Raw genomic sequence first — 22,883 nt, 5'->3', positions numbered from 1 at the left:
CAGAAGACCACCTTCAGCCATGGCAGGTGTTCGATCTCATCGGAGGCACGAGCACTGGGGGGTAAGTAGTAGGAAAATTACGCCAAACCGGTCTCCTCATTCTAATCTCCGCCCCAGCATCATTGCTCTCATGCTCGGTTGCCTCAAAATGTCAGTCGACGAGTGCTATGAGGTGTACATGAAGCTCTCAAAGACAATATTCAAGCCCAAGCGTTGGAAATGCAACGTTTTCAGCCGCAGCATCGACCTTATATCCGCCAACGAGCGGTACGATTCAGCCAAGATGGAAGACCTGGTCAAACAAATCATCAAAGAACGGACTGGCTCTCGCAACACTCTGCTGCAGGATCCTTTACAAGGGTCTCCATGTAAAGTGCACGTCTTCTCTAGCTCATCTCGAGATGAGACTCTGTCTAACCAGATTTTCCAGGTTCGTTGCGACGGTTCGCGCAGATGACGAGGAACTTCTCCTCCTGCGGTCTTACGTCAACAAGCAGCAACCAGACATGCACTCTGCAAAGTTTGAGATGTGGGAGGCTCTCCGCGCGACCTCCGCCGCAAGCACTTACTTCAAAGAATACCGCCGTGGCAACGAGGAGGGGTACGTCGACGGGGCTTTCAAAAGCAATAACCCTATCTTCGAGGTCCACCACGAAGCCGCAGACCTTTGGCCTGGACGCGACGTCTTTCTCATTAGCATCGGTACAGGAACGAAACCGAGCACACCGCTTGGAGGCCATGTCGTCAAGCTTGTCAGATCCATGACCAAGCTTGCAACAGCGACAGAGGGATCGTGGATCAGATTTCACCGCACGCATAAGCAGCTAGCGGAGGACAATCGTCTTTTCCGGTTCAGCGCTCCAGGGATTGGAGAGGTCGATCTTGGAAATTACAAGATGATTGGAAATGTGGCGATGAGAACCGAGACGTATCTTCGAGATACCACTACCGCTCGAGACATCGCACGGTGTTCAAAGGAGATGGTAGCAATCCAGACCAACGAATACACGATGGTTCGCAAGCTGAAGGACAGCGAGAAAGGTATGATATGTGTGAGAATATGATACATATCAGCTAATGTATTTGCAGATTGCCTCAAGCTGCTGTCCGGTGCAGGGGGTGCTTATGAGAGCCAGATATTAAGCATCGAAACGCCCGTTCAAGGAACTTGCCACTGGTTTCTCAACCACAAAGCTTTCACAAGCTGGCTAAGAGATGCCTCTTCAGCCTTACTGTGGGTAACAGCCAATCCGGGTTGCGGCAAAACGGTTCTGTCTAGATTCCTTGTCGATGTTCTCTCCCGACAAGCCTCTGAGGCCACGGTCTGCCACTTTTTCTTCAGGGCCGGCGAAGAGGGGCGACACCATGCACACCAAGCTCTCTGTGCCATTTTGCACAATGTGTTCAAAGTGCATGCCAAGGCTATCGAATTTGCAATGAAGGAGTACTCGTCAAATGACGCCAAAAACTTCACACAGAACATCGAGGCCTTGTGGAACAGTCTGTGCGAGGCATCCGATTCGTTACCAAACAAGCAGATCATCGTCATCATCGACGCCCTAGATGAATGCAGCGAGCATTCAAGAAATCGTCTCATCGACCTTCTTGTCAGCACTTTCCCCCAAATGATTGGCAGCCGGAAGTTACTCGGGCGTCTCAAGATCATCGTGACAAGTCGTCCGTGGCCTAGCATTGAAAGTCGCTTCCGCTATCTCAGCTGTGTTCGTCTTCGTGGAGAGAACGAGACGTCTTCGCTTTCAAAAGACATCGAGACAATGGTCAAAGCAAAGGTCGACAAGTTGAAAGTGGAAGGCACGATAACGCCTGAAGCCTGTACCATCCTCGAGACAAGCCTTGCTCAGGGGGCTGATCGGACATTCCTCTGGGCATCTTTGGTTTTAGAAACCATATCCAAGCTCCCATCGCGAAAACTGAGCGTGGTGAAGAGCACCCTTGAAGTCACCCCTGCCAGTCTGGACCAGCTGTACGAAACTGCGTTGCAGGGCGTTGAGGACCGAGTTGCCACGACTAAAATGCTGCAGATCATCCTTGCCGCAACTCGCCCTCTCACTCTTGAGGAGATCAATCTGGCAATGAACATCAGCTCCACTCATGAGACCGTCCAAGACCTTCTGGACGACCTCGAGCCAGATGTGGAGTACACCGTGAAGAAGCTTGGAGGCTTCTTCGTGAGAATCATGAACTCGACAGTGTACCTCGTACATCAAACGGCCCGAGACTTTTTGTTACGCATCAAGTCAGCAGATTCGACGGCCTGGAAAGTCTGTCTCAGCATTTCAGATTGTCACTCAGCGATGTCTCAAATCGCTATTGGTGTCCTTCTGTTGAAGGGTTGGCCAGTGAGAGAGCCATCCTTCGAGAAATCTGGCTCGATCGAAAAGTCGAATAAGTCGTTTGAGGAGTCTCTTACACCGACTACAGCGCGATTTTTCATCTACGCCGCAAAGAACTGGGCACGCCACGCCCAGCTTCAAGGCAATGCGTTTGAGACCGATGCCGCTCTGCGTCAACGTATCGCAGCACTATGCAACATGGGGGATGCTAGGTTTCAAGCCTGGTGGTATTTCATGTGGGACCCTCCTTGGTGGTTCTGGGACATTTTTCGGACCGATGTCACCGACTATTCAACTGCAAGCCTGTTCCCATTGCATTTAGCAGCTGGATGGGGATACTATGCTGTGATGAGGGGTTTGATAGACTCCCAGTCTTTCACGATAACATCACGCACGACGGAAGGCTTTGACTGTTTAGTCGCAGCATCGATGACGCATATGGCTCGAGTTGTCAAATGGATATTAGTCAACTTTGAGCCCTCGTGTTTGCAGTTGGGGATCGCGCTACAGGGTACTGCCAGCGCTGACATCTCCAGACTGTTGGTGGATAAGGGCGTCGATCTTCAGCAAGAGTATCCGAGCCCCAAAAGACATATCGTAGAGAACATGCCGGTGCTTTTACAAGCCGTACATGGCACGAAAGAAAAGTTGGAATTCCTGATATCCAAAGGTGCCGCTGGTTGGGGGGATGCCGCTAGGTTCGCAGCAGGCTCGGGAAAGGTTGAACAGCTGCGACTTCTGCTGAGCGTAGCGGACAGCGTGACCGAGCATGAAAAGCTTCTGGCCCTGCCAGATGGGCTGAAATTGGCGAGTGAGAACGGCTACGCCTCGACCAGGAGACTTCTCTTGAATGCTGGTGTACAGGAGCCCGAAGGCACAGACATTTCGGCGGGTTTGGTGGAGGCAGCGACACTCGGGTGCGACGAATACAACATACGAGCATTGGTTGAGGACGGGGCTCGAGACGTCGAAGGTAAGGCTCTGTTCTCGAGAGCAACATTCGGCGAAGTCGAGGGGGTCCGCACGTTACTGTCGGTTCTGGAGTATTCGTGCGAGCTTGTGAACGCCGGTCTACTGATTTTCTTCGACACGTATCTTGATGATGGAGCCAGAGGATTTTCGATGAAAACCATCCAAGAGACTCTGTCGTCAACCAATGGTCGAAGGCTTTGGAATGGCTTTGCCAGACAGCCAATTATCGGCCAAAGTCAACAGGCAAACGAGGAGTTCCTGAAGCTGATGTCGAGTCGGAATGCACGACTCCCAGCAGCCAGGTTCCACCAAGCAGTTTGCTGTGCGATCGCTATGGATGAGAAGCTTGCTATCTTTCTCATCGAGAATCGCAAGACATTACAGCAAAAGAACGATATGATTGGCACATATGAATATCTTGCGCTGGCCTGTCTTTGGGGTCGGGTCAGAGTCATCGAATATCTCTTCGAGAGGGACACTGAGAAAGGTCCGTTGACCCTGTGCGACAATCTCTTCCGCGCTGTTGTGGTTTCGGGAAACACCGCAGCTCTAGACATAATGCTTCATAAAAGAAGCACTGACGGCTTGAGAAACTTCGAGATTGGAGTTGTCGGGGAAGAGTTCTCGGCCTACTGGGTCCATGTCGAGAAGGCGCTAGGATCTCACGACGCCGCGGCATCTCCGCTTGACCTCGCCGCCAGACTCGGTTATCAAGATGTGATGGCTAAGTTGTTGTCGGCTAAGATGGCGGTGCGAAATCGGGCAGCGGGACAGGCATAGCATGCGTTATTGCCTGTTGACTTGGGTTGGCATGTTATTATTAGAAAGGCACTGTGTGTTGGTTCGACGGGAATGTTTTTATTGGACCTCGACATTGGCGCACGTAGGATTTTCCAGCCCTACAGATTGTCCGGACAGATGCAGACATGGGTCTGTGAATTTGGAATAAATCGCTGAAAATGCTGACGAATTCTGTTCTGAGTAACACGAAAGCCAGCTGAGTGGAAGCTCCGAGATGGGTTGACTTATTAACAAGGCGATTGTAAGAGTGAGGTGAGTCGGCATTTGAAGATGTGAAATCAAATCAAGACCGAGCTCCGCGAATGATCGCCGACCGAGAGCCGTTGAGGGAAAGAGTGGGCACCGTGACGGGAACCTCAGCTATGGTGTCGGAATGCACAGGCGCACAGACTAAGGTACATCTGGTACCATATGAATTACTCGCAGAAAGCAAGTATCCTTGCCTTGTGCGCCACTCCCATGGCGTCCCTCTCGCGTCATCGATACCCTGAGGTCCTGACAAATCAACAACCGAATTTACTGGCAACGCCCATGTCACTTTACCGATTCTGCGCTGTGGGCAGCTACTTAGCACATTATTAACGACATCCACATTGAGCCTTCCCGAGCGAATTCTTGCCCGCTGCTGGTGGTTCTCAGACGCCCTTTGCCTGCCCAACCACACCTCTAAGCCTTTAAGCAGCATTGCTCTTTCCCCCTCCCCCTCCTCACTATTTAGTCCGATTTCCTCCCGCGTCACCGCCGCGTGCCCCTCCTTCCATCCCACATGTCTTTCAGACTCTTCCGTCCAGTTCAACGCATCGCGAAAACCTCACTACCTTTCACCTACCGAAACTTCCACGCCTCTTCGCCCAACATGGTTGTCCACAACGTCAAGAGGTAAGGTTCCATGTCGTCCCCTTTGGCGTTCGGCCCAGCAATAGATATCCCCGCGGTAGCTGGCGGTCCGTTATGAACGATGATTGCTAATACAGAATTCCCTTACAGCAAGGAGGAGTTCAACGCCAAGCTCGCAAACACGGAGGAGACCCCGCTCATCATCCTCGACGCTTTCGCTACCTGGTGCGGTCCTTGCAAGGCCATCGCCCCTATTCTGGCCAAGTAAGTCCGCCCTTCATTCTGTTCCTTCTCAATGCGCCTACAAGGCTGCGTACCATTCGATGCATGCGCTAACATGTCTCTGTCTTACAGCCTGTCCAACACCAAGGAGGCTGAGGGCCTTCACTTCGTCAAGATTGACGTCGACGAGGTTCCCGACCTGAGCCAGGACCTTGGCATCCGCGCCATGCCTACCTTCCTTATCTTCAAGAACGGCGAGAAGGTCGACGAGGTCGTTGGTGCCAACCCCAATGCCCTCACCGCTGCTGTCAAGAAGTACGCTGCCGAGTTCCCTCCCAAGGTGACCACCTCGGAGGAGACCAAGGCCGAGTAAATATACAAACATGCAGTTCGGTTTTTGGATGGAGGAAGGCATTAAAAGTAGCCAAAACGATGGGGCTCCACGCTGAGCGCGTCGTGGCATTAGATACCACACCACAATAAACATGCCCGTTACCTAAGCTATCAGTTTCGAGGTCGCGATGATTATTTGCACACATTTGGTCATATTGAGAGCTGCGATTTGCATACAGCGTTGCAACGCAGGCCGCATGCACAATCAGGACATTTGTAGGCCCTGGTTAGCCCAGCGGGCATTAACAACAGAAAGGGCAACAGCAGTCGGCTGACACGACTTGCGAGTTGCTGATTCCGACGCGCCAGCTTCAGCAGGTGGATCAGGACGTACCATCGAACCCTCAGCATATGGCTTGACATTGCGACTATGCGTCAAGCACTAGTACAATTCTTGAATCCTGGGGCGCATTGGTATTGTGGATTAAAAGCGGAAGAGATCGTATCGTCCTATTGCAACCAAACGACGAGCAGAAGCGTTCGTAGCTCTCGATTTATGTACACTTGGCTTACCTGAGCCAATGACCTCATCTGACTGCAGATTGCCCACGCCTTTGGTTGACAGGGATTGGCTCAATTCAACGACTCCAGACCATGTCACCGCAAGGCGTTGACAATGGCGCCAGCGCAGGCCGAAAGAGAGACAACAACGGCCTTTATCGGGGTCGGGCGGGCTCAGTTCCGCTGTTGGGCCGGGGGTGAGTCAATTCCAATGGCCGTTTTGGCGCTGGGCCCCGCGCCGGTTTTCGCCCCGGTACCGCGGGGCTGCTTGCCCGCGGGAAGGGACGCCCCAGCCTACAGACACCCTGCGCGACCGATTTCGATAAACATGGCACGATGGTGCATGCAGCAAATCACGCAAAGGCGTAGCTAGTGTCCGCCCGTATCAATTGCTTTGCGGTGTATTAAAAGGGCAGAGGAAACCCGAGCCTGAACCGGCCAAACCCGATCAAACGTGTTTAAAGCCGAGAGTGTCAAAGTCCTATCGGGAGCATCTACTAATCAGAAATAACTTTCTTGACTTCGCCGCATACAGTCTACTCGAGGATTTGATTCATTTGAGTCACACGTTGGTTATTCAACTTACATCGCAACTCTCAAGAAAACGCCCAGTGTCTTCTCAAGATGACGAACCACATCGTTGTTCTTGGGTGAGTTGCCTCCAGTTTCAAGCTCGTTTACACACTGACCGTCTTCAGCGCTGGTGTGTCCGGCCTCACTGCCGCCCTGCTCTTGTCAAAGAGCAAAGCCAACTCCGTTACTGTCATCGCGAAGCACATGCCCGGTGACTATGACATTGAATACACATCCCCCTGGGCTGGGGCCAACATCCTGCCGTGAGTTTCAGATCATCGCCTTATTAGACACAAGGAACTGACTGGCAACCTCCAGCATGGCACCCGCCTCCGACAACAGATGGGAGAGGAGGACGTGGCCCGAGATCAAGCGTCTGGCCGCTGAGGTGCCCGAGGCCGGCATTCACTTCCAAAGTGAGTTACTTCGTCATTCACAGCATGTCACAGTCATACTGACACGGGCCAGAGTCAATTGTATACCGCCGCAAGAAGGACATTGAGGCCGGCGGCAACCCCTACGACGCTCTCTACTCTGTGGACCCCTGGTACCGCGACATGATGCCCGACTTCCGCGAGCTGCGCCAGGACGAGCTCCCCGAAAACGCCCACTCGGGCTGCATCTTCACCTCTGTCTGCATCAACACGGCGCTCTACCTGCCCTGGCTGATCGGCGAGTGCCGCAAGAACGGCGTCGTCTTCAAGCGCGGCGTCATCGCGCACATCCACGAGCTCAAGAGCCTGCACCACACGGGCAACCCCGCCGACATCATCGTCAACGCCTCGGGCCTGCTGGCGTGCAAGCTGGGCGGCGTCGAGGACAAGACGGTGCGCCCCGCGCGCGGGCAGGTCGTCGTCGTGCGCAACGAGATCGAGCCGATGGCCACCATCTCCGGCACCGACGACGGCCCGACGGAGGTGTGCTACATGATGACTCGCGCCAACGGCGGCGGCACGATCCTGGGCGGCACCTACGACAAGGATAACTGGGACGCGAACCCGGACCCGAACATTGCGGTGAGGATCATGAAGCGCGCCGTCGACCTGTGCCCTGCCCTGACGGGCGGCAAGGGCATTGAGGCGCTGAGCATCATTCGTCATGGCGTCGGGCTGAGGCCGTACCGCGAGGGCGGCGTCAGGATCGAGATTGACACCAAGACTTTCGAGGATGGCACGCCGATTGTGCACGACTACGGCCACGCTGGCTGGGGATACCAGGGATCGTATGGCACTGCGGAGGGTGTCGTTGAGTTGGTGAACCAGATCAGGACGGAGAAGGGCGAGAAGCTGGCGAATGAGCCGAAGCTCTTCTCGTGGGACCGGCCGGCGAAGTTGTAGACATGTGGTGTTGACCTTTTCTCTTCCTTTTATATAACGTTCTGGATTTATTGGGCATGATATTCTATGATAGAAAAATAATTAAGCTGAGTCTTTGAGGCAGCTAGCCGAGATTCCCTACTTTTACTGCTGGTAGGCTTTGACAGTACGAATTGTGCAACTCAGGAACCCCGCACAGTGTGTCGTACCTGCAGTTCGCGACAGCTTTCAGAAGCTCCCCTGTCCATCACCAATCCTCACCACCAACACGTCCACAGCTCCCGAAGCTGCACCATGGCCGACACCACGCCCCCAATCCATGTCCAAGCGACACGCCTGGTACTCGACATTGCAAATGGCCGTCATGCGCTCTCCAAGGCTATCCCACCACTGCTCCTCGCGCTCGACGCGGTCCTCTGCGGGTTGATCATCTGGAAAGTCCCATGTTAGCCACATTTGCCCTTCACAAGCGAAGGGGCTTCTAGTAGCTGACTTGGAGTTTTCAGACACGGAAATCGACTGGGTGGCGTACATGGAGCAGGTGGCTCAGTTCGTCTCCGGCGAACGCGACTACACCAAGATCAAGGGCGGCACCGGCCCCCTCGTCTACCCGGCCGCCCATGTCTACACGTACACGGGACTCTACTACCTCACCGACGAGGGAAAGGACATCTTCTTGGCGCAGCAGTTGTTTGCCATTCTTTACTTGGCTACTCTTGCGATTGTCATGGCTTGCTACTGGAAGGCAAAGGTACAATTGCCCACTCCTCCAATCGCCATACAAAGCTAATGCCGTTTTTACAGGTCCCGCCCTACATCTTCCCCCTCCTTATCCTCTCCAAGCGCCTCCATAGCGTCTTCGTCCTCCGATGCTTCAACGACTGCTTCGCGACCCTCTTCCTCTGGCTTGCCATCTACTTCTTCCAGAAACGCCTCTGGACGCCAGGCGCGATCCTCTACAGCTGGGGCCTCGGCATCAAAATGTCGCTCCTCCTCGTCCTGCCCGCCGTGGGCGTCATACTCTTCCTCGGCCGCGGTTTCGGAGGCAGTCTGCGCGCGGCATGGATCATGGCACAGCTACAAATCGTCATGGCCGTCCCGTTCGTGGCGGATAATGCAAAGGGCTACCTCGGCCGCGCCTTCGAGCTGTCGCGGCAGTTCTTCTTCAAGTGGACTGTCAACTGGCGCTTCGTGGGGGAAGAGACGTTCCTGAGCAAGCCGTTCTCGATTGCGCTTCTAGGTCTACATGTCGCGGGACTGGTCGTCTTCATCACCACCCGCTGGCTCAACCCCGCCCAGCGCCCGCTCTCGTCGCTCGTGGCCCCCATGCTGCAGGGCAAGTCGCCGTTTGCAGGGCTGGAGGAGAGGCAGGTGGCCAGCCGGGTGACGCCGCGCTACGTTCTCACGACGATCCTCTCGGCCAATGTGTTGGGTCTGCTCTTCGCCAGGTCTCTGCATTACCAGTTCTACGCCTATCTAGCCTGGTCAACGCCGTACCTCCTCTGGCGCAGCGGCCTTCCCGTCGTCCTCGTATACGCGCTGTGGGCGGCGCAAGAGTGGGCGTGGAATGTGTACCCCAGCACGGACGCGAGCTCGCAGGTTGTGGTCGGCGTCATGGCAGTCACCGCTGTCGCAGCGTGGTTTGCGGCGGCGGGCGAAGGCAAGCCGGAGGAGAAGGTGGAGGAAAAGGAGCAGTGAAGTGTGTGGGATATCATGAGTCGTTAGATCGCTTGCAAATCAATTCTCGTCTTCGGAGTCGGATGGCGGCATCTTGCCGACGTTGGAGTCGCTCTCGTCTTCTTCGTCCTCGTACCTGGTCTTGGCAAACTCTTTCGGCCTGGTTTTGTTAGCAATGGCCACGGAGTATGGCGGAAGAATGGCTTGATATACCAGTAGAGCTGCTTGCGCCAGGCCTTCTCATCGCGCACGACGTTGATGATCTCGCCCATCACCCGACCGTCTGCCTCATCGTACCGCTCCGCCAGCACGTATCCGCCGCGCTTGATCCAGATTGTGTTGCGGAAACGCTGGGCCAGTTCGAGAACGAGATCCTTCTTGTTGGGCAGCTCGCAGTTGTATAGGTTGTTGCCCTCAGCCTTGATGACGCGCACGATGGCCTGGTTCTTCTCGAGAGTGTCAGGAGGGTTCAAAGTCTCCTCAGCCGCCGCTTGGGCAGTTCGTTTCGTGCGTGCCATGGTGTTTCGGGGTTGGCGAGGCTATCAGGGAAAGAATGGCGAGGCTGTATCCGTAGGTGGGGGATTATTCTCGAAGGAAATCAGACTCGACAACTTTTTTTTTGGTGGCGTGGTGGGGTAAATTGGTCAAATGGGGGTTTGGCGCGGGGCAGGCCTGACTTCCGCTAGCGCTGATGGACAGCAGGGACATTGCTGGGCACCTGGGCTACGTCAAGTCACCGGAGCTTCCTCCTCGAAGCTAGACAATTCCCTACAAAAGCATTGCAGTTGAAAAAGTTACCCCATGAGGAAATCCGACCAGCTGGGCCACCACCCTTTACATCGATCTAGAGATCACCAGCGCCTTACATCACGATCCGGACCTGTATAGGCGGACTTGCTCCGCCTAAAGCTTCCAAAGCTCATCTCGGACCCGCTTTCTCGCAATTCAGTTTCCGCCCCCGGTGATCTCCAGAGGCCCCCCCCGGTGATCTCCCCTCCATCTCAGGTCCCAACCAAAGTAGTGCTCACCTTTGTCCAGTCAAGTCTTATCAACGCCGCCCGTGACACAGCGTCAAGCAAACAACTCTGGTGTCTCTCAGACGTGTCAATTGCGAACCGGAACTTGCCCGGACAATGTCTGCATGTCTTCCTTTGCTTTCACACCGTCTCGCTCTCTGGCTCCAGCAATCCGCCCGCTCGTCCCCCGCATCACGCAGCCACTAGACGAGAAGCCCATCCCGTCACAACTCACGATATGAGAAGCTAGACCTAGCCAGCCACTCCCTACGGCCACATGCTTCTCAAATTTTTCTTGAGTTCTCTCGCGCCCGGTGGAGAAGGAGGTCTCCATCTGCACCCATTGAACCCTGCATGCGCCTGCCGCCCATAGGCTCAAGATAGTGCGAACGCCTACCTCTCGGTATACGACGCATGCCAGACGAGCCAGAAATGTCAAGGATCAGATCCACGGACGCCACCACCATCGTGACATTTCTGTGACTCTATCTTTTCTCCATCCTTGCCTGATCTGTGTGGGATGGAGGGTGGTAATTGTTCAGCACTGCTGACATCCCACCTACTCTTCGCTCACATAAGATAACTGGCCCCAACCAGTTTCACTTCATCATGGCTTTCTCATTTTTCTAGTAAAAAAAATTTATGCATTCGTATAGACTGGAAGTCTAGTCTATCCATTCCAAAATGGAGGCCGCCATGTTCAAGACTCTCGTCGAGGTCGAGTCCCGAGACCGAGACAACGACCCTCCCCTCCTCCCCGCCGCGCCCGCCAAAGCTGTTCCTCGAACATACCCGGGATCTCCTCATCGCGAGGACGCCTCGATCGAGCTCCAGCGTATCGACACCAAGAATGCAAACGCAGGCAAAAAGAGCCCGAGGGGCAGCGCGGCACCCTCCCGAGCCCAATCACCATGCCGCACACCGACGACCTCGGGCAGCGACCTCGAAATGTCACGCCCGTCGACTCCCGTCGCCATCGAGTCCCTCCCAAACATCACAGATCCCTACATGAACCGCTTCCGTCTAGCAGCCGCCTGCCTCATCAACCTTGGCAACGGTCTCAACGACAGCGCCCCGGGTGCCCTGATCCCGTACATGGAGAAGTACAGCCCCCTTCCCCATCCTTCACGTTCATCGTAACGGCTGCTAACAAAGACAGACACTACGATATCGGCTACGCCATCGTGTCCCTCATCTTCATAGGCAATGCCTTCGGCTTCATCTTCGGCGCCGTCTTCCTCGAGTCTCTCCGCGCAAAGCTCGGCCGCGCCCGCCTCCTCGCCGTCGCCCAGTCCCTAATCACCCTCGCCTACGTGCCCATCCTCGCTCTGGCCCCGTTCCCGGTGGTAGTTGTCTCCTTCTTCATGATCGGCTTCGGCATGTCCCTCAACCTCGCCATCAACAACGTCTTCTGCGGCTCCCTCCGCAACGCCACTACCGCCCTGGGCTTCCTCCACGGCGCCTACGGCCTGGGCGGCACCATCGGGCCGCTGATGGCCACCGCGCTCGTCACGCGCGCCCACGCGAGCTGGAGCACGTACTACTTCATCACCCTGGGCCTGGCCGCCTTCAACGGCGTCTTCGCGACCTGGTCCTTCTGGCACTACGAAAAGGACCTGCCGCTCTCCCAGCAACAGACGAGATCAGACGCAGACACCACCTCGGCGACCCAGCTGCTCGCCATGTTCTCCGCCCTCAAGATGCGCATCGTCCTCCTCGGCGCCCTCTTCATCTTCGCCTACCAGGGCGCCGAGGTCTCCATCTCGGGCTGGGTCATCTCCTTCCTCATCGCGGTGCGCAACGGCGACCCGGACGCCGTCGGCTACGTCACGGCCGGCTTCTGGGCCGGCATCACCCTCGGCCGCTTCCTGCTATCCCACCCCGCCCACCGCGTCGGCGAGAAGCTCTTCGTGGTCCTCGCTATCGTCGGCGCGGCGGTGTTCCAGGTGTTGGTCTGGTGGGTCCCCAACGTCGTCGGCCCCGCGGTGTCGGTGGCCATCGTCGGACTGCTGCTGGGGCCTATCTACCCCTGCGCGGCGGCCGTCTTCATGAGAGGCATGACGAGACAGGAGCGCGTCAGCGGGGTGGGTGTGATTAGTGCTTTTGGCAGCTCTGGCGGTGCCGTGGCGCCGTTCACGACGGGTATTCTGGCGCAGGCTGCCGGAACTTGGGTGCTGCACCCCATCGCCATTGGGCTGTTTGCGGTGATGATGGCGTCTTGGTACGGGATCCCGCACGCCCGCAAGCGGAGTGAGTAGATCAGTAGTACGAAGACGTGAGATGCTTGGATATGCATTGTTGGGCATTCTGCGTCCCAAAAGTCGGGACAAATGAGCCGCCGTGGCGGAATGCCCTGTTTGGGATGTCTAAGTGGTAAAACTGGGTCTGATGATCGAACATCGGTCGGAGTTTGGTTGGCGATCTGCATTTTGGATGAGAAGGACGAAAATCCATAGAATCATGGACCACGAGACAATACGTGGTGGCGGGAATCCGAATACCAAAATATCATTGTTAACGCCGTCCACGGCAGCGCCGTTCATGTCTATCTCTATCGTAAGAAACGTCCCAAGCTCATATATATCCGCTGTATGTCTATCCCACATGATTGGTACCTAGCATCAAGAGAAATCTTTCTAGTGGTGAATACGGCCGCGCGCGGCGTCTTTGACGCTGACCTTGCCGTCGACAATCTGCTTGACCGTGTCCAGAATGTCGGAAAAGTCGTTGAAGGTGACGAAAGAGACGTTCTCCTTCTCGCACCACGAGACGAGGTCTGCGTTCGTTGATTAGCTTGATTCATCCCGAGGCCAGTTGACAAAGACAGCTAACAAAAGGAATTACTCACCCTTGCCGCGCTTGGCAAAGAGCAGATCCGTCTCGCGGGCGGCGGACAGATCGGAGACTCCGTCGCCGGCGTAGAACATGACGGGGCGGTCGGGGAGGGACGAGTACTTGCGCAGCTCAATCGACTTGTCGTGGCCGTGGATGCTGTCGTCGTGGTAGACGATCTGCCAGCCGTGCTCCTCGTTGATGCTCTTGCCCTCGCGGGGCGCGACCTGGTTGCTCACGATCTGGATGTTGGCGTCGACCTCCTCCTCGCCGAGCCACTGGACGAGCAGGGCGCGGATGATGGGGCGCATGCCGCCGGAGATGATGACGACGGGGATGTTCTGCTCCTTTGCCCAGAAGTAGAACTCCTTGAAGACGGGGTCGAGCTTGACGTTCTTCTTGAGCAGGTCAATGCACTGGTCGAAGGGCAGGGGGATGCTCTCCATCATCTCGCGGAAGGCGTCGCGGAAGTGCTTGTGCCCCTCGAGCACGGCGAGGTTGCCGTCGCGGCGCTTCTCGTAGCCGAAGCCGACGTTGTCCGTCATGTAGTCGTTGGAGTCCTCGAGGGTGATTGTGCCGTCGAAGTCGGTGAAGAAGATGAACTTGGGGTTCGTGGCCAGGGCCGGCGTGTCGGTGACTTGGGAACCCATCTTTGGCTGTGGTTTGGGGGTTTTGGTGAGTTTAGGTGTGAGAGTTGTGAGAAAGAGTGTAGATGAGTGAGATGTGAGATTGAGATTTGAGATCTAGGTGAGATCAAAGGAGGGGGAGGGGCACGCAGGTTGGACAGCCTAAGGTAGGTAAGGTAGTCGAGGTTGAAAGTAGCAAGAGAGTGGGTCAGAGAAGTTGTCCAAGAGACGGAAAGATGTATCAATGGCTTTATATACGGGACGAGGTAATACCAAGGAGCCGCCCGGACATGCAGTTTTCGAACTTGGGATGGGAAAAGGAATTGTTAGGTATCAATTTGCTGTTCTATCTGCAGTCTCTGCCGCCAATAAATCCATGCATCTTAGTTCATGTGTGTTTGCTACCCGTGCAGGGCCATGTCAATCCTGTACTGTTGAGCCAATCCATCCAACCAAGTCCGGTCCAAAAAAAGACTCAGCTTCCGGCGCCGTCAAGGCGGAACGAAGGAAAAAAAAAAAGAGGCATCTCGCCAGTGACGACATCGGCCCCCCTCCGTCCCCGTATCGAGTCCACGAGGAGGACCCTGGAGTGCGGTCTCACCAAGATCTCATCCCCTGAAAGCCGCCGTAAAACCGTAAAACAACCCCCCAGTGGCAGCAGACCCCCACCACACGTGCCGTAAATTTCTTCTCTGTGCAGAGTACCTACGTACCGCCGCTGCCCCTCCGTCTCGGGCATTCTTCGCCCTTCTGTCCAGGCCCCAACCGCTAGCCCCGGCACCGGCCCGAGCAACCTCCTCCCCCAAATCCGACAGGCGGTGAGACACCTTTCCTTCTGGCCCACCAATTGAGCTGTCCTCCGGCAGAAACCCGCCGCCGCCGCACCACCACCACCACCTCGTCTACCTCGACCACCACCACTGCCGTCCAAACTTTGTCTCCGTCGTCCCGTCGCCCGGTGTTCCGACCCTCCCCCGTGCTCGGCCCTTCCCACAATCACCACCCGGCGTCGAAACCACCGCCAATTGGGTCCCTCCGACTAGGTTGCGAGTCGATAGCGACTGGGAGAGAGAGAGAGCAAACATGCACCCCATCGCCCGGCCGGCGTCGCGGCTCCTCCACGCCCGCATCGGCCTGCACACCACCGCTGCCCTCGCAAGATGGCCCGCCGCAACCCTCCCGGCACGACGCCTCTACTCCTCCATCCCGCCATTCCCTCCTCCTCCTCCCCCGCCGAGCTCCTCCGCGACCAAGGAAGAAATAAAGCAAGCTTCCCCAACGAGCGACCCAAGCTCCCCGTCGTCCCCGAGCGCAGACCCGAGCTCTAGCTCCACCACAGCTTCCACATCGGCTTCACCTCCCGACGACGCAACAAACCCCAAGACATCTTCAACCTCAACCTCATCCCCCTCCTCCTCCGACAAAGATGCAGCCCAGAATCCCCTCCCCGACGTGGCCTCCAAAATCTACCCCGCCCTCCCGCCCGCCCTCCTCGAGAAACTCTCCCGCCTCATGGACACCGGCCAAACCCGCCTCCTAACCGCCTCCACCACCCTCAACGCCCTCACCGGCTACGCCCCCATCGAGGCCATCAAGCACCAAAACACCCTCCTCGAGGCCCGCCTCGCCGCCGCCCAGGACCAAGTCCGCACCGCCCGCCACACCTACAAGACCACCAACGCCAAGCGCGCCACCACCCAGCGCGAGGTCACCACCCTGCTCGCCCGGAAAGAGACCTGGTCCCCCTCCGACCTCGAGCGCTTCACCCAGCTGTACCGCACCGACCACGAGCTCGAGCAGGAGGTCGTCGCCGCCTCCGAGGCCCTCACCGACGCCGAACACGCCGAGCAGGCCCTCGGCCAGCAGCTCAACGCCGGCATCCTCAAGCGCTACCACGAGGAGCAGATCTGGTCCGACCGCATCCGCCGCGCCTCCACCTGGGGCACCTGGGGCCTCATGGGCGTCAACGTTCTCCTCTTCCTCGTGCTGCAGTTTGTCGCCGAGCCGTGGAAGAGGAAACGTCTCGTCCGCGGCGTCGTCGAGCAGGAGAAGACCGTGTTGGAGGGCGTGACGGCCGAGCTGGCGAGTTTGAGAGCCTCTTTGGCGCAGCGGGACGGGCCTGCCGCAACTGGGATTGAGGCTGCGCCTGCCGATGAGTCCGCTTTTGCTCCCGAGGAAGTCCTCGCCGCCAAGGTCGAGGAGCCCGGGGTGCAGGATGAACTCGACAGAGAGGTTGCTAGTGCCCTTGGGGGCCTGGAGAAAGAGACGAGCGACTCCAGGACGTGGAAAGAGTACTTATCCGACCCCGCGCTGTGGAGGACGCTTTCCGACACTACGTTTTGGAGGACGCGGCTGGAGGATTTGTACTCGGAGCGCCGTATCGACTTGCGCATGCGTGATGCTTCCATCCTCGCTCTCGAGGGTGCTGCCGCGGGTGCCACAGTCGCCGGCGGTCTGGCGCTCCTCCTCCTGCGTAGAACATAGACACGCCTTCCTGGGGTTGTATATAACACTGTACAATATGATACCATATAGAGCACGAGGACGACCTCACGACACCCCCACGTACACAAAACCTAATCACGGTGCTCTTCATTCAGGTGTAACCACTGAAGGCTGGGTCTATTAAACAAGCTGCGCTGGGGTCCAATACCTTACAGATATAGACTCTAACCGTAATCCGACAAATCGCTTTCAATGTTCACGTAGCGAACGGACACCTTTTGCTTTTGTTCTCCGTATGTTGTGTCCATCCGTCGCGTCACGTCGCTTCGTTTTCTCATCTGCGCCCTCGTCGTCACTGCCTGGCGACGCGCAGCGTCTCTATGCAAACATAGACTGATGTCGCCGGGTCCTGGCGCGCACACGGCGCTGGGTATCCTAGAACGCTCGGCCATGTCTGCTGGTATTTCCCCTCTGTTCACGTCGGCATCGTGACCCCGTCACCTCATCAGCTCCAGCTTTTCATCATTCTTGGTTCTTCAGTCAAAATCGGCGGTGTAAGAGAAGCCACGGAATTCTTCTTGCATGGCTTGCGAGAGGACTGCATTGTGTTAGTTGCACCACTTCGCGCAGAAGAACAGAAAACTTACCTGATTGGACAGGGGTCAAGACGGGCGTGACGCTCGTAAACTCAGAATCGAAGTTACTGGTATCCGTGGCGCTTTTGATCTGAGGCATGAAGGGCGGCGCAACACGCTTGTGGTAAATGTCATCCCAGTTGATGTTCCTGAAGAACGGCTGGTTCATGATCTCCTGAGCGTCCGTAGGGCCGCTGCCCAGGCGCTGGTCGGGCTCACGAGTGAGGAGCTTCTGCAGGATGGAGACGGAGTCCCTAGGCATGTGAATGGGGTACAGAGGCTCATCAGCCAGAATGGCATCATAAATCTCGTCCTCATCCTCACCGCGGAATGGTGACTGCTGAAGAAGCATCTGGTAGATCAGGACACCAAATGCCCACCAATCCACAGCGCGGCCGTACTTCTTGTCAAGCAGAATCTACACGGGGTCAGCAAGGAAGATGCTGTAATCAAACGAAGCAAAAACAAACCTCGGGAGCCATGAATTCAGGGGTGCCACAGAACGTGCTAGTAGTGGAACCGAACCACATGTCCTCCTTGCAAAGACCGTAATCGGCAATCTTGATGTGTCCGTCCAACGTCAACAGGATGTTGTCGAGCTTCAAGTCACGGTAAATGACACCGTTCTCGTGGAAGTACTTGAGCGCCAAGCAGACTTCCGCAGCGTAGAACCTGTGCATCGTTAGCAAGATCTAATTTGAATGGACGCGATTGGCATACTGAGCTCGCTTCGTGCCAAACTGGCCGCGCTGAATGTGAAGCATGAGATCACCGCCACTAATGTACTCCATGACGAAGTAGACGCGAGTCTCGGTCTGGAAACAAGCGTGGAGGTTGGTCAAGAACGGATGTCTCTCGCGGTTAGCAATCAAGAAGACTCGCTTCTCGCTCCGTATGCTTTCAACTTCGTCGTTCTCAATAATGAACTCCTTCTTCAGCACCTTAATGGCATACAGCCTCTTGGATCGCTTCGTCTCCGCAAGCATGACCTTTCCAAAGTTACCTTTACCCAGCACAGCAAGGAAGTTGAAGTGGTCAAGGCCGATACGCTGACCAGTGCCCGGGTCGGTGGCGGAAGGCAACGGCTTGCGTCCGGCGCTCGGTACTCCGCCAGGCGTAATAGGCGACAGCTGCGGTGCCTCTTGCAACTTAGGCGAAGAGACAGGGAGCTGCTGAGGCGGCTGCTGGTACATCTGCTGCTGCTGCGGCTGTTGAGGAGGCGGTTGGGAGTACTGCTGAGGAGGCGGTTGCTGCTGCTGCTGCTGAACAGGGCGTTGAGGTTGCTGCTGCACAGGAGGCTGCTGGGAGTAGGTGTTGACATTGGCGTAGTCCGCCGGGTTGTACTTGCGCTGTTGGCCGTAGGGATCTTCCGGCCCTTGATCGTGGGGTGATCCATACCCACCACTTGGTCCATAGCGTCCATAATCTTGCGACTGAGGCTTCTGCTGGCCCATCGATCCGCTCATTGCAGCCGTCGCCGCTGCCGCCGCGGCAGAGCTGGAGGACGTGCGGTCGGGGTGGGGTCTTTGGCCAGGAGGAGACTGCTGTTGGTACATAATCTTGGCGGCCTCCGTAGCCTCAGGTGAGCCTTGAGCGTATGGTGGCTGGGTGGCACTATGGGGTGGGGAGCTCAGCGTGCTTGTCGGGCTTGTGGGCTGCTTCCGAAGCGTGCGGTCGCTGAGAGAAGACGAAGTCTTGTTCTTGTTGATCATGCGGGTCGACTTGATACCCTCCAGAATCTGGTTAGCGACCGCCATCGACATGCCGCAGAAGTCAGGGACAAGGTGGACACAAGCAGAATGGGCAGTAAGGCCACATTCTGCGCATTTTCGGCAATTCTTCTTTCCAAAGGGCAAAATGTAACCACAGTGGCAGCACCAGTTAGCCGTCATGTTGGAGAAGGCCTGGAACCTGTGCGGGATGCGGTGGTTAATCTTCTCCTCGTCCGGATCCGTCTCAGCATTGCTTTTACTAATGCACTTGGTAACGACGCTGCTGTAGCACTTGGTGTGGCAAGTGTACTTGCAGTCCTCGCACTGCATGCCAGCCGAGTACTTGAGGAAGTCTCCGCAAAGGGCGCAGCGCATGATGTTGTAGAACTGGTGCTGGACGAACTTGTGGCCGTACATCTCGTGCACCTCCTCCTTGCGCTGACGAACGGCACCCTTTCTGCCCAATCCTTGGAGGTCGAGGGGGCGGCGGTCCTTGTTCTGCTTGAGGAAGCCCAGGGAGAGTTGAATCTGGCCGGCCGGCTCGAGGTTGAACCAGCCGTCGATGGGCTGTTGGGGGATCGCCTGCATGGGCATCGGGCCAGGGGCGGCTCCTCCTCCTTGCGGGGCACCCGGCGACGGTGGAGGTGCACCGGCTCCAAACGACTGCTGCGACTGACCAGGGTTCATAGGGAACTGCGGCGGCGGCGCTCCCATCCTATCGGCAGAAACCCATCCAGAGTTGGTAATCTCGGCCTCGATCTTCTTCCTTCTCATTTCCTCTACGATATCGGAAATTCGTACCCAAAGCATGCCGATGGGAATAGCATGCTCGGCGGGCTTGTCGTAGACGGTAAGTTCGATCTCATTGGCCTTGTCTACGTCAATCGTGTGGTACTCGGCCTCCCACTTGTCTGTTCTGGTGACTCTCGTGCGCGCAACGACGTTGTCCTCAACCTTGACAGCAATAAAAGTCTCCGGACCGCGAGAGAAGCGGCTCATACTAGCGTGGTCGACGTCTTTGATCTGTCCGACGCGGATTGTGAGCTGGCCACTGAGGGGCTTTCGAAGGTTAGGCATATTAATGGAGTCATCTGTGAAGCGGTGTTAGTCACCTATAGAGTAGGCACCGCCGTTTGCCCGCTTCAACGTACCGTCAGGGCTATCAGTAGTGTCCATGTCAATGTGAAGTTCCTCGTAACGTTTCATGGCCTGCTTAAGCAAGAGAATCTTCTGCTTGCTCTCGACCCTGCGAGCGGCCGCATCCGCTCTGCTTTTGCGGTCACCCTCCATGCCGTACAGCTGAACCATCTTTTCAACACCCTTGAGGTACTGTTCCTCCACATTAAGCTTAAACTGGATCTGGGACAGCATGAGCTGAATACGGGGGCCGAGGTAGGGGGTATCATATTTGATGAGGTCTAGAGAGGGTCAGCGGCGAGGTTTGGCACAGTGTCGGCGCATACGAACCGAGCTTTGTAAAGTTAGGACGCGGCTTCGGGATAGAAGACGACGGGCCGGGAGGGGCGTAAGGATGGCGGGGGGGCATCAGGTCGGAGTGGCCGCCGATTTGGCTGAACTGAACGTTGCCGCCAGAAACTGCGTTGCCTTGGCCGTAGCCGCTACGGTCTGCCCACTGCCCAGAGGCGTCCTTTGGCGGGGGAGGGGGCGCGTCCTCGACATCGCCGCTTAGAGGTCTATCGGAGGGAGATCCGAGGGACATGCCGTCCATACCGCGACGCATCTGGGCCTCGCGGAGCTTCTCCTCGAAGAACTGCAAGTTTCGGCGGCCATCGCGCATCTGCGAGTCGAGTCGAGATCGAACGGCCTCGTTGTTTGTCTGCGCACGCATAGCATTGGCGGCGTTAAGCAGCGCCTTTTCGCGCTCAATCTTCTTGAGGATGTTCTGGATGGCGTCTTCTTCGTTCATGTTGGGCGGTGGGGATGCGCGACTCCACGCGCGGGGGTAGAGATATGTGGTGTGCTGTGGTGGTGGTGGTGTGTTGTGTGTGTTGGGTATGGATTGTTGGGGTGAAGATGCGGCGGCGCGAGGTGGCGACCGTCGGGAGAAGTGATGATGATGGTGGTGCTGCTGATGCTAGAGTTGTAGTCATTCGCCCGGGGCGAAGAATGTGCGGCAGCGTATGGTAGCAATAGGTACGACGCGGCGACGGCAGCACGAGACGAAGCAGCTGTCTAAGGCTGAGGGGATAAGGCCAGGTCTGGCTCTGGAGGTGGAGGTGCAGATGTTCTGTTATGGATACCGGGGGTTCGGCGTCGGGGAGGGGAGGGGGGCACCTCAGTTAAGGCTCGGGCAGGCCTGGCGGGTTTGGCACGACCTGGACGTCGAGATCGGTCTGTCGGAGGTCGGTGTTTGCGGACTATCACGACAGAGATTCGGTTGGGTGCGACCGGCCCTGAGGAGAGGTGTTGTTTTTCGCAGGCGGGATGGGTTGGTTAAAAGATGTCGTCAGTGGATTTTGGAGCAGGACACACGACGGGGGGGGTTTCTTCCCAGGTCGGGAGGGGTCGCTCGCTGGTGGTGGTGGTGGTGGTGGTGGATGGTGGAGGAGGTCCTGGGCTGGTGAGGTCCTACTGCCTTGGGCATGAGGAGGGGTACGGATAGTGACTTGGTCCTCCGGCTGTTTTGGCGGGGAGCACTGCGAAGACCATGTACCTCTGACGTATCGGTCCTTTGCTGCCAAAGAGTACGTACCGAAGACTCTGGAGGGGGACGACGGCGAAATGGAGGGGTGTTACGAAAGCGCCCGGGCGGACGAAGCAACTCTGTAACTCGATGTGAAGATGGCAGGCGAGCTAACCCATGATTCGGACGATTATTTCAATTACTACCACCTTTTTTGGCCGCGCTGGTCTTGTATCCCGCTACCTATCCAGTGTGATATCGCCTCATTAGCATGTGGGAGCAGCCAGCTGCAGAGCATCCAGCAGTAAGGTACCGACAGATTTTTCCTTGCTTTCTCTCTTCTGTAAGGTATTTCGTGCATGCATCGCATCAGACCGCCAACGACAGACACCCGACATCACTTTCCATCTGCTTCCACATGGGGACCTGGTGATGCCCAACTCGTGCCCTGGAAGCATTGGTAGCGGGTACTGCACATCAACACATCAATCATTCTCCCCCAATCTTCACCGCGTAGACACACACGCAGACGGCCTGTATTCGTATCCATAGGGCACCAAGGCTCAACCCCAGCTGGAGACGAGGTCCCAGGCCCCTCCAGGCTCCTCGTTCATTCATTCGCCTTGTTCCCGTCGCTGGTCCCTGTCTCCCTCATTCGTTTGGCCGCCGCTCAATCAAATCAATCAATTGTGGCGGCGCCTTGCAGAAACCCACGGCGGAAAAAATAAAAAAGTCCTGCGCCGGACGTGGGGCGACCGAATCCTAGGTAGGACTTTTTGCGCTGTTTCACCACGGTGAAGAAGACTCACTGCCCACGCCAATCATCCTGTCGACAAAGCCAGACGGTACTTAGAACCAGCTTTGCAGTGCTGCATAGCATTGAGTTTCCCGCACACCATGGACAGGCTGCTCCTGGAGCTCTCGCATCTCAGGTATGACAGGTTACAGATCCCCTTCTCGCGGACAGCTACCTCCGCCAAAACTGCTGCTCTCAACCCCAAAGAAACATCAACCCGGTACCTTGTCTTGAGAACGGATACCTCTCTCGGGGCACTGGCGAATATGACTGGATGGAAACCAACTGATCCCACCAGTCTACCCACCAATAGCGCCTTCATCACACCTCACTCGCCCATCCGGCCCTCTCTCACCCTCCTCATCGCATTCGCACTCACCACCACAAACAAACCAGATTCACCACAACAACCGAAGCCTGCAGCCCAGCTCCAGTGCCCACTGCCCAGCTGCCAGCCAGACAGCTTCTTCCTCTGCCTAGGTACGTGTTCGGGGAGTTTTGAGAGACCCAGTTTAAGCATGGCCAATCCTC

General features: G+C 56.5%; 8 protein-coding genes across 8 annotated transcripts; 5 read left to right on the top strand and 3 right to left on the bottom strand.

Annotated features, from left to right (window-relative positions):
* Positions 1-148: 148 nt before the first annotated feature.
* GCG54_00009506 (uncharacterized protein) lies at positions 149-4,106 on the top strand (the record flags this gene model as incomplete). The annotated part of the gene is made up of 3 exons (XM_045409452.1): positions 149-360; positions 431-1,041; positions 1,090-4,106. The coding sequence occupies 3 exons, from the start codon at positions 149-151 to the stop codon at positions 4,104-4,106; spliced, it is 3,840 nt and encodes a 1,279-aa protein (XP_045259994.1).
* Positions 4,107-4,893: 787 nt separating this feature from the next.
* GCG54_00009505 (Thioredoxin) lies at positions 4,894-5,559 on the top strand (the record flags this gene model as incomplete). The annotated part of the gene is made up of 3 exons (XM_045409451.1): positions 4,894-5,006; positions 5,115-5,228; positions 5,319-5,559. The coding sequence occupies 3 exons, from the start codon at positions 4,894-4,896 to the stop codon at positions 5,557-5,559; spliced, it is 468 nt and encodes a 155-aa protein (XP_045259993.1).
* A 1,145-nt stretch (positions 5,560-6,704) lies between these two features.
* Positions 6,705-9,667, top strand: GCG54_00009504 (Dol-P-Man:Man(5)GlcNAc(2)-PP-Dol alpha-1 3-mannosyltransferase; the record flags this gene model as incomplete). The annotated part of the gene is made up of 7 exons (XM_045409450.1): positions 6,705-6,730; positions 6,779-6,916; positions 6,972-7,069; positions 7,122-7,986; positions 8,257-8,414; positions 8,476-8,720; positions 8,774-9,667. The coding sequence occupies 7 exons, from the start codon at positions 6,705-6,707 to the stop codon at positions 9,665-9,667; spliced, it is 2,424 nt and encodes an 807-aa protein (XP_045259992.1).
* A 39-nt stretch (positions 9,668-9,706) lies between these two features.
* On the bottom strand, positions 9,707-10,164 carry GCG54_00009503 (S1-like domain-containing protein; the record flags this gene model as incomplete). Its single annotated transcript, XM_045409449.1, has 2 exons — positions 9,707-9,806; positions 9,860-10,164. 2 exons carry the CDS (start codon positions 10,162-10,164, stop codon positions 9,707-9,709), a joined length of 405 nt encoding a protein of 134 aa, XP_045259991.1.
* Positions 10,165-11,346: 1,182 nt separating this feature from the next.
* GCG54_00009502 (uncharacterized protein) lies at positions 11,347-12,920 on the top strand (the record flags this gene model as incomplete). The annotated part of the gene is made up of 2 exons (XM_045409448.1): positions 11,347-11,765; positions 11,822-12,920. The coding sequence occupies 2 exons, from the start codon at positions 11,347-11,349 to the stop codon at positions 12,918-12,920; spliced, it is 1,518 nt and encodes a 505-aa protein (XP_045259990.1).
* A 378-nt stretch (positions 12,921-13,298) lies between these two features.
* On the bottom strand, positions 13,299-14,144 carry GCG54_00009501 (Pdp3-interacting factor 1; the record flags this gene model as incomplete). Its single annotated transcript, XM_045409447.1, has 2 exons — positions 13,299-13,438; positions 13,511-14,144. 2 exons carry the CDS (start codon positions 14,142-14,144, stop codon positions 13,299-13,301), a joined length of 774 nt encoding a protein of 257 aa, XP_045259989.1.
* A 1,059-nt stretch (positions 14,145-15,203) lies between these two features.
* GCG54_00009500 (Sensitive to high expression protein 9-like) lies at positions 15,204-16,604 on the top strand (the record flags this gene model as incomplete). Its single annotated transcript, XM_045409446.1, has 1 exon — positions 15,204-16,604. One exon carries the CDS (start codon positions 15,204-15,206, stop codon positions 16,602-16,604), a length of 1,401 nt encoding a protein of 466 aa, XP_045259988.1.
* A 497-nt stretch (positions 16,605-17,101) lies between these two features.
* Positions 17,102-20,893, bottom strand: GCG54_00009499 (Protein kinase C-like; the record flags this gene model as incomplete). Its single annotated transcript, XM_045409445.1, has 6 exons — positions 17,102-17,163; positions 17,213-17,618; positions 17,671-17,872; positions 17,921-20,003; positions 20,064-20,330; positions 20,380-20,893. Coding segments are annotated over 6 exons (3,534 nt in total), but the record flags the coding sequence as incomplete, so codon positions are not given.
* Between the last annotated feature and the right edge of the window lie 1,990 nt (positions 20,894-22,883).

The sequence above is a fragment of the Colletotrichum gloeosporioides genome (assembly GCF_011800055.1).
Source record: "Colletotrichum gloeosporioides strain Lc1 chromosome Unknown consensus_72, whole genome shotgun sequence".
In the NCBI taxonomy this organism is placed as follows: Eukaryota; Fungi; Ascomycota; class Sordariomycetes; order Glomerellales; family Glomerellaceae; genus Colletotrichum; species Colletotrichum gloeosporioides.
The sequence above is the reverse complement of the archived record's forward strand: the minus strand, read 5'-3'. Positions and strand labels throughout refer to the sequence as shown.